Raw genomic sequence first — 13,527 nt, 5'->3', positions numbered from 1 at the left:
ATATATATATATATATATATATATATTAGTATATATGTATATATATACAATATACATGTACACACACATTATTATTATTATTATTATATTATTGTTTTTTACTTACTAATGTGTTCTTCTTTCTCTACTGTTTTTGCAGAATTCCAGGACATGGTTTTAAAATCTGCAACAAAGTGAAACATTTGTCATTGTGTTGAAAAATAAATAGAAAAGAAAATGAAAATAAAAGAAAGTTATAGTAACACATTGTTTATTTCTTGATTTACAGTTAACACACTCTTTTGGATATGTGAAAATATAACACAAAAAACCTCAACTATATTGGACCCAAAAAAGTTGCTTGACTGCCAAATAGAAGGGTTTGGTAATAGGGTGATGTTGTTTAACAATGAGGGATGTATGGATTTACATTGCTGCCACATTTAAATTTTCAATTACAATCTGTGTACAGAAGCATCACTTTAAACATTAAAGCCCAATTTAGGGCTAACCCTTCCCATGCAGCGGGGTCTAACTTGCATTAAAAAACCCTTAGGCTTCGGGAGGGGGGAATAGGAGAAGGGTGAAATACTTTCCTTATTACTCCTCCATAGCTCTCTGACATCACATACAATGCAGGACCAACATTATATTAAATATTTGTTCTTGGGTCGCATCTAGGGTTGACAATTTCCCTGTTGTATATCATCCTCTACCTTGGAGGATGGGTGCTCTTAATAGTATGAAACTATGTAATTTTATTTGTAATATATTTTATCTGGCACAGATACATCAATTTTATTTTGACTTTTCTTCTTTTGTGCACTAAAGGAATGACATTGCTGTAAGATTTGGATTATTGGTGGATTATTTTCACATTTATAAGGCTCTGGTCCAGCACCAGTCCTTACCGGACATCAGTCCCACTAACTAACACAGCACTCTTCACCTAAAGAAAGCCCCCGCTTAGCTTTAGAAAACTCGTGCCGTCATACATTTGCCATTTGTGGAAGGACTTGCAGGGCAAACGGAACCCACTGATAATGTAGTAGGGGAGAGTTCAGCAGAGGCAGGGGTCACACACAGGTAATCTTTTTTACCTGTAAATAAGCTACTCTTAATTAAGATGTATAGAGACTATTTAAATATACTTATTAATACTTATGTCAACAAAATACATCAAGAATGACCAACCACATAGTTATCACATGGCCACATCCCTGATCTAATAAACTATAGGATATTGAGGATTCAACTCAGTAAGTGGGACTTTATAGGCCAATTACATTCAATTATCACATATATATAAAAAACTGTATTTTATTTAAATACCATTAGGCACATAACATTTCAAACTCATTAAAAATGTGTAACTAACACAATCACATATTTCTATCTGGGTTGCCCAATCCTAGGGTCATACCCTGCTGATTTTCTATAAATAATAAAATAAAACCGCTTCTTCAGGAAAAGGGACAGAAATTTCTGATTCCTGTGGCACATAGAGCCCCCACCCCAAGTTCATTATATTGTTTCTTTCCTTCAGTTTCTTGATAGTAGTAGCTTACTAAACCTCATTATTCAGGTTTGCACCTAAATGTTTTGCTTTTTACTGCAAACAGATTCCTTCCTGCAATTAGGGGGGGACGCTGGATTCAGGTATGATAGAACAGCAATAGGAATTTTAAGCTAAATGGGGACTGGATTATAACATTAACTGATCGCAGGAAGAAATCTGTTGAAGTACAAAGCAAAACATTTGAGTGCAAAACCTTTTCTTTGTGGAAATATATTTTATTATAGTTAGCCAAAAAATCTACTCTCTTTCTTAAACATTTAGCATACACTGTCCCACAGCCATTCCAGTACAGCCATTCCAGTACACCCACATAGCACATAGCACAATAGCACAATAGGCTTCTGGGCCTTAATAAAATTGGGGTCTATAATTGAGAAACCAGCCCACCCAGCTCTTGCAGATTCCAAGTAAAATGAGCTCTAGAACAGGTTATGAATAACCAGCAGAGAAATCTACAGGTGCAACACCCTTTTTTTTAATACCTACATCACGCATCCCAGGAGGCTCATGGGTGCTCCTTCTGCACATTCCCCTAATCCCGGGCATGCACAGAAGGAGCTCTTTCATTGATGGTAAAAAAAAAATTGCCAATCTCATACAGGCACATTGAGATCTTTTTTACCAATATACATCACCCGTTCTTGCGTCTGCGCAATGTGAGATTGGGTGATGGCTCACGAGGCTCCCGCTGCACCTGGCTGAAGCTGGATACTGGGGCGACATGGGACCCGATGGAACAAAACTCCCGACGGATCTGTGGGATTAAAGGTAAGTGTGTTTTTTTATTTTGGGTTTAGTTCCGCTTTAATTGTAGTTAAAGCGGACCTATCATCACATTTTTAACTTTATATAAATGCAAATGCTTTGTAACTTTTTTGCCACCTTTAAATGTTAGGAGATAGGATGGTGTCCATCCAGCTCGCTGCCTAGTAACACAGGTGACTTTTTTGTCTTTTTTTTATCTTTTTTTTAATCTTTTTATTATATTTTATCTATTATATATATTACATATATACTTATTACATAAGTAATACTCCCACATTAACCGGATTTAATCCTGGTACTCCCCCTTACATATATACTTATTACTTATATTATTATATCTATTATATATATTATCTTTTTTTATCTTTTTTTTTATCTTTGTCTTTTTTTTTTTTTATCTTTTTTTTTGTCACTTTAAAATACCTATTCTAAGCGGAAGTGAGTAGGAGCCATAATCTGAAACTCCAGATCATGATGCTTTTCCTGCAAAAATGGAAACACCAATGGTGAAAGTTATTGACTTCTCTTTTCTCACTCGACAGGTGAGGAATTTTGACCTGGACTATTTAATGCTTTTGCTGTTCTAAATGTGTATATGTAATATGTATGTAATATTTTCATTTAACTCACATCAATAGCTAAACATTTGGATAGAATGGGGAAGGATTAGAACTCAGGTTTAAGCCTTGATCTACATAGACAGAGGAGAAGGTAAATGGGGAAAAGAGGCATAAAACATTAGAATAAATGTAAATGTTCAAACATGGGCTTCTACATGCAGCATTTTAACATAACTTTACTGCAGTTGGAGCTTCCATTGCAGAGATTCCTAATCTTTTTTTTTTAATTTCTCTTTTTCGATTGACTTTATTGCAGTAATGACTATGGGTATGATTTATTAAAGTCCTCTAAGGCTGGAGAGGATACATTTTCATCAGTGAAGCTGGGTGATCCAGCAAACCTTTTGCTGTGTCTGCGCTGGTCCATCTATCGGTACTCCACCTACAAAATTGCTGAATAATATCCAATGGAAATACTATATGTGACTGATTAAGTATTATCTATATATATATATATCAGGTAAAGAAAGTAGATCATCACATATTGGGTAACAAAATATTCTCTTTAAAATTATAGTTAAGATGAAGACAACTGGAGTTATCATAGCTTAAACAGAAACTTCTGAAGAAGCATTAATTGCGAAACGCGTCAAAGTAAAACTGTTGATTTTTGTCAGCTAAAACTAATTGAATCAATGAGCATTGTATTTGTTTGTTTGTTTTTTTAATTGTTTTTTTTTTATTGAAACATTTTAAACAAACATACAGACAAGAAGACAAAAATGAGGAAAATAATAATAAATAACAATTGAGTGTAAAATAGTAATAAGACAATAACCACAACTCTTCAGTCAGTTATTTACATCACCGTTAGTGGTATGCTCAAATAGATTCTACATATTAGTAGGATAGAACATATAGTAATCGCACTCATCAAGTATATATTATACAACAAAACAGTAGCCAATAACCCAGGCCAACCAACAACAAAATGGAGAGGAGGGTGAGAAAAAGGGCAAGGATAGGTGGAGGGGGAAAGTGTGGCTAAGACATAGGGCGACACATGGCATTTAGTCATAAGGAAAATAAAGCATAAATAGAAAATAGGAGGTCATACCGGCAGCCGGGCATAGTAATGGTCCCAGACTTCCCATGTTGCCTCAAATTTAACCACAGTATCCCTGATAAGAGCTGTGAGATACTCCATAAGACGTATCTCCTGAATACGTGTATACAGAGCAGTAGTAGAGGGGGGCGAATAGATTTCCAGTTGGAGGGAATCAGAGTGTGTGCCTCTACCAAAATATGGGCAGCTAGCATACAGGCGTATTTCCGCAGGAATGTGAGGGGGTTGACCCAATAGGTGGGTGAGAGGGTCCAAAGGAATCTGCTGTGTATTTGTTTTTGAAACTATTTTTCATACATTTTTTGTATTGTTTTATAAATTATATTATTTTTAATATCTAAAAGGTACCTCAAAAGTCCGAGATGTGAAAAAAAAATTGTAATATGTTTTTTACAGTTTTGCCAGCCTTTTTTTTTTCATTGTTAAAAGTATAACTAAATAAAAAAGTATATCTAAATTCCATGTTTAATGCTAATATAAACACAGATAACTTTCAAAAATATAAGCTAGAATGTAGGGAATATTGGATTATTAATATTAATTGTATTGTTATTATTATTATTATTATTATTATTATTATTATTAATAATAATTAGCTTGAAACAGAAAAATGATTTTTATATGCGACATGGTTGCAATAAATGGTGAACATTTTAGGAGATAATATTATTCATTCTAATCTTCTTTACATTACAGAATTTCAGACTATGATGCAGGGATAGACAGACCAAAACAAAAAACTTATACAGTTTTGCCTATATTTTAACTCTTTTTGGAATGATTGAAATATCTTGACAATATACAGGATATTCTCTTCACTTAATGTTACATCGTAAATATAAAGGATACAGCATAGTGATGCTGACCAATCACAAATCACAAAGCAAACCGATTCCTGAAATTCAATCTGGATAAAACAGAACTCATCATCATCCCCCCCTCAAATTCCGCATCTCCCGCTGACATATATCTAACTGTTACTAACACTGTTATTCGGCCCTCCCCTCAGGCACGCTGTCTTAGTGTCACCTTTGATTCTGCCCTCTCATTTACCCCCATATTCAGAACATTTCCAGGTCCTGTCACTTTCACCTACGCAACATCTCCAAAATCCACCCCTACCTGTCCCCTGAGACCACCAAACTCCTTGTACACGCTCTTATCATCTCCCGTCTGGACTACTGTAACCTCCTCCTCTCTGGTATTCCACTAACCCGACTCCTCTACAATCTATTATGAATGCTGCAGCCAGACTCATCCATCCTTCCCTCTGCTCCTCTTCTGCTGCATCTCTTTGGAGTTCTCTCCATTGGCTTCCATTTCACCTTTCATTTCATCAAATTCAAACTCCTGTGCTTTGCCTTCAAATCCCTCCAGTTCTTGTCCCATTTACCTTTCTGACTTGGTAAAAAGAATACTCCCCCTGCCGCTCTCTCTGCTCCTCCAATGACCTACTAATGACTTGCTCACTCATAACCTCATCACACGCACGGATACAAGACTTCTCTAGAGCTGCCCCAACTCTCTGGAATGGTCTTCCTCGTCCAATTCGGCTTGCTCCTACTTTCTGCTCATTTAAAAGAGCGCTCAAAACCCATTATTTCAAACTTGCCTACCAATCTTCTTCTGTCTTTTGAAACCACCACTACTTCCCACCACTGCATATCCCCCTCCTATTGTGTGTAAATTCCCCCACCTACTAGATTGTAAGCTCTTCGGGGCAGGGTCCTCTCCTCCTCCTGTATCCCTGTCTGTATTAGTCTGTCATTTGCAATCCCTATTTAATATACAGTGCTGCGTAATATGTTGGCTCTATATAAATCCGGTTTAACAATAATAATAAAGCTGTGGCTGGAAGCTGAAAAAATAAAACTAAAAAATAACTATTGGACACTTTTTTTTCCTTATTATTTCTAAAACATCATGGAAACAATTACATTGGAAACTCAAAGAATAGTAAAAACATTTCTAAATTCTGTATACCTTTATCATTTTAAATTGTTAAGACAGTGGCATAGCTCAGTGGCTGGCATTCTTACCTCTGCGGTACCAGAATATACGTCAAGGACAAGATCTGCAAGGATTTTGTGTGTTCTCCCTGTGTTTGCGTAGTAATGGGCAAATTAACAACTACTAATGAAGAAATTAAAGGAACGAATTTAAAAAAAGTGGCCGTGACAAGCACAGTATGTCAAATACATACTCAATGTGATTACATTTATCTAACTCTAAATAATGCGTAGGCAAATTTAAAAAAATAAATACACTTCCATCGCTTTACAAAACAAAACTTACTTAATATTTATATATATACATATTTAATTATTTATTTATAGTGTTTTTTATTAGTTTTTATATTATGTTATTTTTATAGTAGTTTTTTTATTTTAAAAAATTAATAAAAAAAAAAAAATTAATTATGATGAAGATCTAAAATTTTGTTGTCTATATTGAAATCAATTATGAGGCAATTCAAAAGCACAGGAACCCTAAATCATACCAATGCATAAATCTATGTTTATATACAAAGCTCAAAAAACTAAAGAAACACTAAAATCACATATCAGATCTTGAACTGAAATACTCAAGTTAAAAAGCTTTATTGATATACATTGTGTAGTTTATTAAGAACAAAATGAAGTAAGAAAAGTCAATGGAAACAAAAACAAAGTCCTGGTCCAGTCCTGGTTTTAAAATCAACCTGAAAATCAAAATGAAAATTGTATTCATCATAACATTCACATTGTGACTAAGTAGTGTAAATGCCTCTCATGTTCCTGTATGCACTCCCAACAACATCTGGGCATGCTTCTGATGAGACAGCTGATGGTGCCCTTGGGCATTTCCTCATGGGCCAGGATCTGGGCATACATGGGCTCCTAGACAGTCTCTGGCACTACTTGAAGAGCTGGATACACCAATACATAATGTCCCAGGGGGTATCTATTGGAATAGGGTCATGGGAATTTGAAGGCCAGACAATGGCATCAATACTTCCAACAATAATCCAAAAACTGCCTACACACTCTGGCCACATGCGGCCAAGCATTGCCTTGTATATAGAGGAATCTTTACTGCAGAAGTGTAAAGTCTGACGATGGGTCCGCAGATTTCATCCTGGTACCTGACAGCAGTCACAATACCATTATAGCTAGAATGTGGAGATCCTCCAAGGATATTCCCTTAGTTTACACGGCCTGTTTCCCCAGCGTTTAAGTGCCCATGTTTGAAATTCCTATTCATTTCAATGGTCTAATACGCAATAGGCTGTTTGTAGGAAGCCTGTTCTTAGCATTGCAAAGAAAGCTTAATTTTTTAGCTCCTTGTGGGCATTTGCAAGCATTTACAAGCTTTTCCTTTGAAAACAAATAGAAGTATTTACAGGTATTTAACCCCTTGGCAGTCTAATTCTGTCCGTATTTTTACGCCAAAAGCGGTACATTTTTTACATGGAAATTTATTTTACCGTATTTTTCGGACCATTAGACGCTCCGGACTATAAGACGCACCAGGTTTTCCGCACGGGAAAACAAGAAAAAAAAATTCATTTGATTTCCCCTGAGATCCAGCGTGCGGCACTTGTGCCCGCCCATGAAGGCGGCGCCGATCGGCATTCATCAAATCAATCGGCGCCGCCTTCGTGGGCGGGCACAAGTGCCGCACGCTGGAACACAGGGGAACACAGAGGAGGAACACAGACATTGGCTGCTATCTGCCTCTGTCTGTGTTCCTCCTCTGTGTTTCCCTGAGATCCAGCGTGTGGCACTTGTGCCCGCCCATGAAGGCGGCGCCGATCGGCATTCATGAAATCAATCGGCGCCGCCTTCGTGGGCGGGCACAAGTGCCGCACGCTGGAACACAGGGGAACACAGAGGAGGAACACAGACATTGGCTGCTATCTGCCTCTGTCTGTGTTCCTCCTCTGTGTTTCCCTGAGATCCAGCGTGTGGCACTTGTGCCCGCCCATGAAGGCGGCGCCGATCGGCATTCATGAAATCAATCGGCGCCGCCTTCGTGGGCGGGCACAAGTGCCGCACGCTGGGACACAGGAACACAGAGGAGGACACTGGCTGCGGGGACCGGCGAGTATACAGGTAAGTAAAAAAATATGCATTCGGACCATAAGACGCACCCTGATTTTCCCCCCACTTTAGGGGGAAAAAAAGTGCGTCTTATGGTCCGAAAAATACGGTACATTGTAGGCCCGTAATTCTTAGGCATAACTCACCAATATTGTCCAATATGTCCAATATTTATTAAATTTAATAATAAACAAATAAAAAACACAAAAATCTGTTAAAACAAGGGTGCATAAAAATACTGAAATAAAATTGTACAGTAGCATACATAACATACATATAATATAATTATATGAATATATATTTATTATAAAGATTACTTTGTATTGGATACAATACAATTATTTTGTATTGAATCCAAATAAAATTATTAGAATGTCCCGCCATGCCTCCTACATGCAATGATGCATGTACCGACATCACCAGGAACTCTCGGGGAATGTCAGTGCACTCACCGGGCAATGATCGAAAGAAGAGGACGCGGCCCGAGGATGGCATCCGACGGGTAGGATGCCGGAGGATGCCTATGGGACCAGGTAAGTGTTTATTTTAATGTTTTTAGCTACTCCGAGTGTGGCTCTGGGTTACCGTTCCAGCATTTCTTTTTTACCCCGAGCCACACTCGGAAATACCGCTAGGGGGGTTAAAGGGTTTTAAAATGCACTGAAACACTTTTAAATGCCCATAAAGCACTACGGGCTTTTATAAGCATTTTAAGCATAATTTAAAATAATTTAAATGCATGTATAAACTCCAATGGACTCATTCAAATGTGGTATGGGCCTTAAAATGCTTTTTAAAAACAGCTGTGTAAACTAAGCCTAAATGTTCCCAACAGGGGCTCACGGTCTAATGTTTTTATCATAGTCAAATGTAATAGACAGACTAAGGCCAATTTTGGGAGGAAGCCAATAAACCTAACTGCATGTTTTTTTTTTTACTTTTACCTTTTCAATTTCTCTAACTAGCTGTAGCATATAATAAAGACTTGGCAAACACTATATGCCCCTTTTTTTTGTTTTTACTCCCCAACGTCACTAACAGCAATAGCAAAAAGTGGCAACATGGCAAGCACTATATGCCCCTTCAATTTCCCTAATAGTTCATTAGCAGAAATGGCACCTTGACAACCAATTTCCATCTCTTCCTATTTGTTTCTTTAAGTTGACCCTAAGTTGACCCTATCTCACAAAATGACAAGCACTTTTTGTCTGGGTTATCTCCCCTTATTCAATGTTCCAAACTGACCAAATCTTATTCAAAATGGTGTAGCTGTACTTCATCCTTTATAAATGGAGAATAGCTTCACTTACCTTTGGGTTTTCTCCAAGTCCAAGACTGTTTATTTCTTTTATCTCACTTTTCCACTGCCTACTCCAAAGAGCCTAAAGAGAATCCTTTGTTGTAAAACCCTTTACAATGCTCTTTAGAATGTTTCTCTACCCCACTGTCCTCATTCTCGGTCCTGTAGCCAAGTGCTCATGTCTGCTTACTACATAATAAATGAACGTGTCAATCAATAGCCACACCTAGGCTATCCCACTCATTTTCAAAGCTTCTGTTGTTGGAGCCCTCCCAGTGTGACCTGCAGTGTCTGGGAGAGATACCATATGAGATTATGGAAGCCTTTCACCCTAAGTTTTTTTGTTTACTTTATGTGACATGTTCATTACAAAGCAATTAGAGTTTTGACATGTTTAGATTGTTGTACTGGAGTTTCTTTTTGCTTATTCAAATAAAAGGTGGCTATAATGTCTAATGAAAAATTTATGGAACCTGCAGCAATTGTTTCTTCTTAAGGAATGGTGATTGATAGGATTGGCATCTCTAAAGAATGAAGTAAGTGTTTGTATATCTCGTTTTAGTAAAAATGAACGTATGTGATCAATTGAAATAAACTTGTATTTATTTGTATTTGGAATAATATATTTTTCAGTATAGTTGACATTCAAAATTCCCACAACCACCGGACCTGAGGAGTGCCGGATTTTCGAAAATTCCAGTGTATTGAACCCATTCACCAACCAAGCCACCATAATTTACTAGATACCAGTCACCTTTAACAAGGAAATTTCCCATATATGCTCATCAATACTTTACAAAATGAAGTTAAGAGCAGAAGTTTTACTGTGAACTCCTTTTGAGGGAGGTGGTTTGTTATGGTCTATGGACAGTGACTAAAGCAATCAAATGCACCAGGAGGAGAAGACCACCAAATATTGCAGGAACTTTCTGCCTTATTTATTAAAGTTCTACAAGACTGGAGAAGATAAACTATTATGGGTGAAACTGGATGATGCAGCAAACCTGGAACAATTTTCTTAAAAATCATTAGCGATTAATTGGCAAATATTTTTTAATCCTGGAACAGATCTATTCCAGGTTTGGTAGATCACCCAGGCTGCCTCATATTAGTGTATTTTCTCCAGTTGTTAAAGGCTTTAATAAATCAGGCCCTTCGTGTTACAGGTTAGGAAAAGGTAGTAACATGTACAGTGGTGTGGAAAGGTCATTTAACCTCCCTAGCGGTTCATTTCTTTCTGGTTTTATATGTCGAAAAGCGGTACATTGTTTTTCATGAAAATTTATTTTACAATATATTACAGTATAATCAAATAGTATGAGTATAATAAAGTTTGAAACACAAAATCATTCGAAAACAATAAATTGAATAAATTAAAATATCTATATATTAAAAAAAAATACATAATATACTCATACTATTATATAGACTGTAAAATAAATTTTCTTGAATACAATGTACTGCTTTTACACATAAAAATCCAATGTATTGCATTCAATACAGTTATTCTGTATTGAATGCAATACAAATAGATTTTGAATTTCCCGCCCCGCCCCACCCCGCCGGCAACGTACACACGCACCAACGTCACCGGGAACTCCCTGGTGACTCATTGGATGCAGAAGCAGGAAGAAGAAGGAAGAAAGAAGACAGAGATCGTAGTGCTGGACAGCGCAGGACGCCGGCCGATCAGGTAAGCGCTTTATTTACTAACCTTCCTATAGGTTTACCTACCCCGAGTGTGACTCGGGGTTACCACTTTTAGCAACTTTTTTCTACCCCGAGTCACACTCGGGGTTACCTCTAGGGAGGTTATTGGGTCTTGGAAGGACAACATGGGAATGATGTTAATCACTCAATTTACAGCTCTCTGAAGTTCTTAAATTCTCTGTTACTGAATCACTTGGTTCAGTAAAATGAAAGCTTTAGTTCTTCGGTTTTACTAGTTGAAAGGTTAGTTGTGGCTACTCTCTGGCATTCTTGATAACAATGCTTTTGTGTATAGTATGTGGGTATACCAGAATTTAACAACCCTGCAGGTCTCAACGCAGAGCAAATAGCTTAGACAGGTTTTTCAAAATCATTTTTCAGGTCTCATCTCAAGGAGTCTGAAGATCTTAGAATAGTCTTTCAAAGAATGGTTAGGTCTTTTAGCGGAGGCAATGGGTCTTGGCAGGGCACTCCTAAAACATTAGTTAGGTATCATACCGGTCAAGTGGGTGGGAGTCATCTTTCAATCATGCAATTTTTGAGGGGGTTTTGAAGTGAGAAGTGAGAAATTTCTTTTTATATGAAGCAGCTAGGATTTGTTCTTCTGATGAAGCTGTAATAGGCAAAACACGTAAAAAGCAAAACCTTGTCCTTATGTCTGAGAATTGTCCCAAAGAAAGTCTGTGTACTTACAAAAAAGTTTGTTTTTTTAAGAAAAGAAAAAAGATGTTTTGATGGATGTTAACCAATATGGTTGTTTTTATTGATAATTTAGAATAAATATCATTGAAGAATTTTAAACTGTGTGTAAAGATTTATAGTGCCTAAAAAAACAACCAAACAAAGCACATGTTGCAAATACTCTTTGTTGTACTTTTAATGGAGAAACATATACTTGTGTGCACACATTTCACACTTTAATGTAACAGAATCTGTGTAAGTCTTTGTTCACACCCAAACAGCAAACATGAGAAATTGGTTATTTGGAACATGAAGAATCTGTTTGGATGGGACTAAAAGGTTCTAATATTTTGCAGCTGTAGACAAATTATTGGTAGTTCAATCCTGGAAGATGTAAACGGAACATGTGAACAATTTTGGCATTATATATCAATACAAATAACTGCAAGTACTCTGAAAACCTGAAAGACAGTACACCTGGAACCCAGGGAAAAGGAATCTTGGCAATCTGTTCAGACTGACCACCATATATACAAAGAACTAGAAATAAGCTGAATGTTTTACTTCTTTTTATGGATCCACAGGGCAGAATGGTGGACCCTCCGCATCACCAGCTCAGTTGGAACGGATGTGCATGGGGCGGAGTCTAAGCAGCTGGCCCAGTCTTCAGCAGAGCCTCTAGAGGTGAGGAGGTTACGCTGTAGGCAACTGCCAGGTTGCGGCCCCCATGCACGCAGAGGCAGGTGATTGCTGACAGACAAGTATCAGATAAGGTGCAGGAGCATAAGACAGAATTGAGATGAAACAAGCCAGAGATCAGGGCAGGAAGAAAGCAGGAGTAGTCAAGAAACAAAGCCAGATTCGGTACACAGAAAATCAGTAGCTGGAGAGGCGGGCAGGAATAGCAGGCACCTGGAACAGAGCCGAAGGAAATTCCTTGTTCAGACAGTTGTCTGTTGCCAGTCACTTCCCTTTAAAGTGAAGGTCATGATGATGGATGGGACCATGTGACCTGTAGACATCCTAACCCACCACCGGAGGGAGTACTTGAGAGGAGGCAATTCAGGTGCTGTTCGCCTGTTGGCCAGCAGGTGGAGAGTGTCTGTGGAACACTCTGGTCCTCTGAGGCAATGGGGCAGCTGACAGGGAGTCACATGACCTGGAAGTAAGCAGGGACTGGGATCCCTGAGCAGAGCTGGTGCTGGCAGCAGGGGAATGCAAGATGGGTCACACCTGAAAAGGATACAGATCCCCTGGCCCTGCCGGCATCTGTGGGATTTTGGGTGCCACTGTTCCTTATGCAACTTCAAACTACAGCCCTGGCACAAGTCATTGACTATTTTTTAAAAGAAGTTATGCAAATTTTAAATGTCTTGATGAGTTGATGTCCAGAGGAGTGTTGTACCTAGACAGGTTGTATGTGCAGACTGCTAGGTAATGTCCACATGTGATACTAAGCCTCCAGGACTAAAAATCTCAGTCAGGGACAGTCAGGCTGGGCATAAAAGTTTAGCTAATGCAAGATTTTCTCCATACAATGGGGCTAATTTATCAAACAAATGCACAGAAGTTCACAAGGCACCTAATCAGTCCACAGGGCTCCCACACTCGCCCCCCAGATTACAGCATTAATAAATGAGCAAATGGTCAGGAAATCACCAATTTAGCTGATTAATCTTCAGCTGTGCAGTTAAGGTGAACATGTTAGGCTCAGTCACTGGTGATGTCATAGCAATTAATTACGA

At 38.0% G+C, this 13,527-nt stretch overlaps 1 protein-coding gene across 1 annotated transcript in view; it reads left to right on the top strand.

Annotated features, from left to right (window-relative positions):
* Positions 1–242, top strand: part of LOC140336128 (oncomodulin-1-like) — a 4,174-nt gene extending 3,932 nt beyond the window's left edge. Inside the window, exon 4 of the mRNA XM_072419182.1 lies at positions 140–242. Coding sequence (XP_072275283.1) covers positions 140–177 — 38 coding nt within the window. The 3' untranslated portion in view covers positions 178–242. The remainder of the gene's footprint in view (positions 1–139) is intronic.
* Positions 243–13,527: the final 13,285 nt, after the last annotated feature.

Source organism: Pyxicephalus adspersus, chromosome 7 (genome assembly GCF_032062135.1).
Source record: "Pyxicephalus adspersus chromosome 7, UCB_Pads_2.0, whole genome shotgun sequence".
NCBI lineage: Eukaryota > Metazoa > Chordata > Amphibia > Anura > Pyxicephalidae > Pyxicephalus > Pyxicephalus adspersus.
Note: the sequence above shows the minus strand (reverse complement) of the source record. Positions and strands in the feature narration are given on the sequence as shown.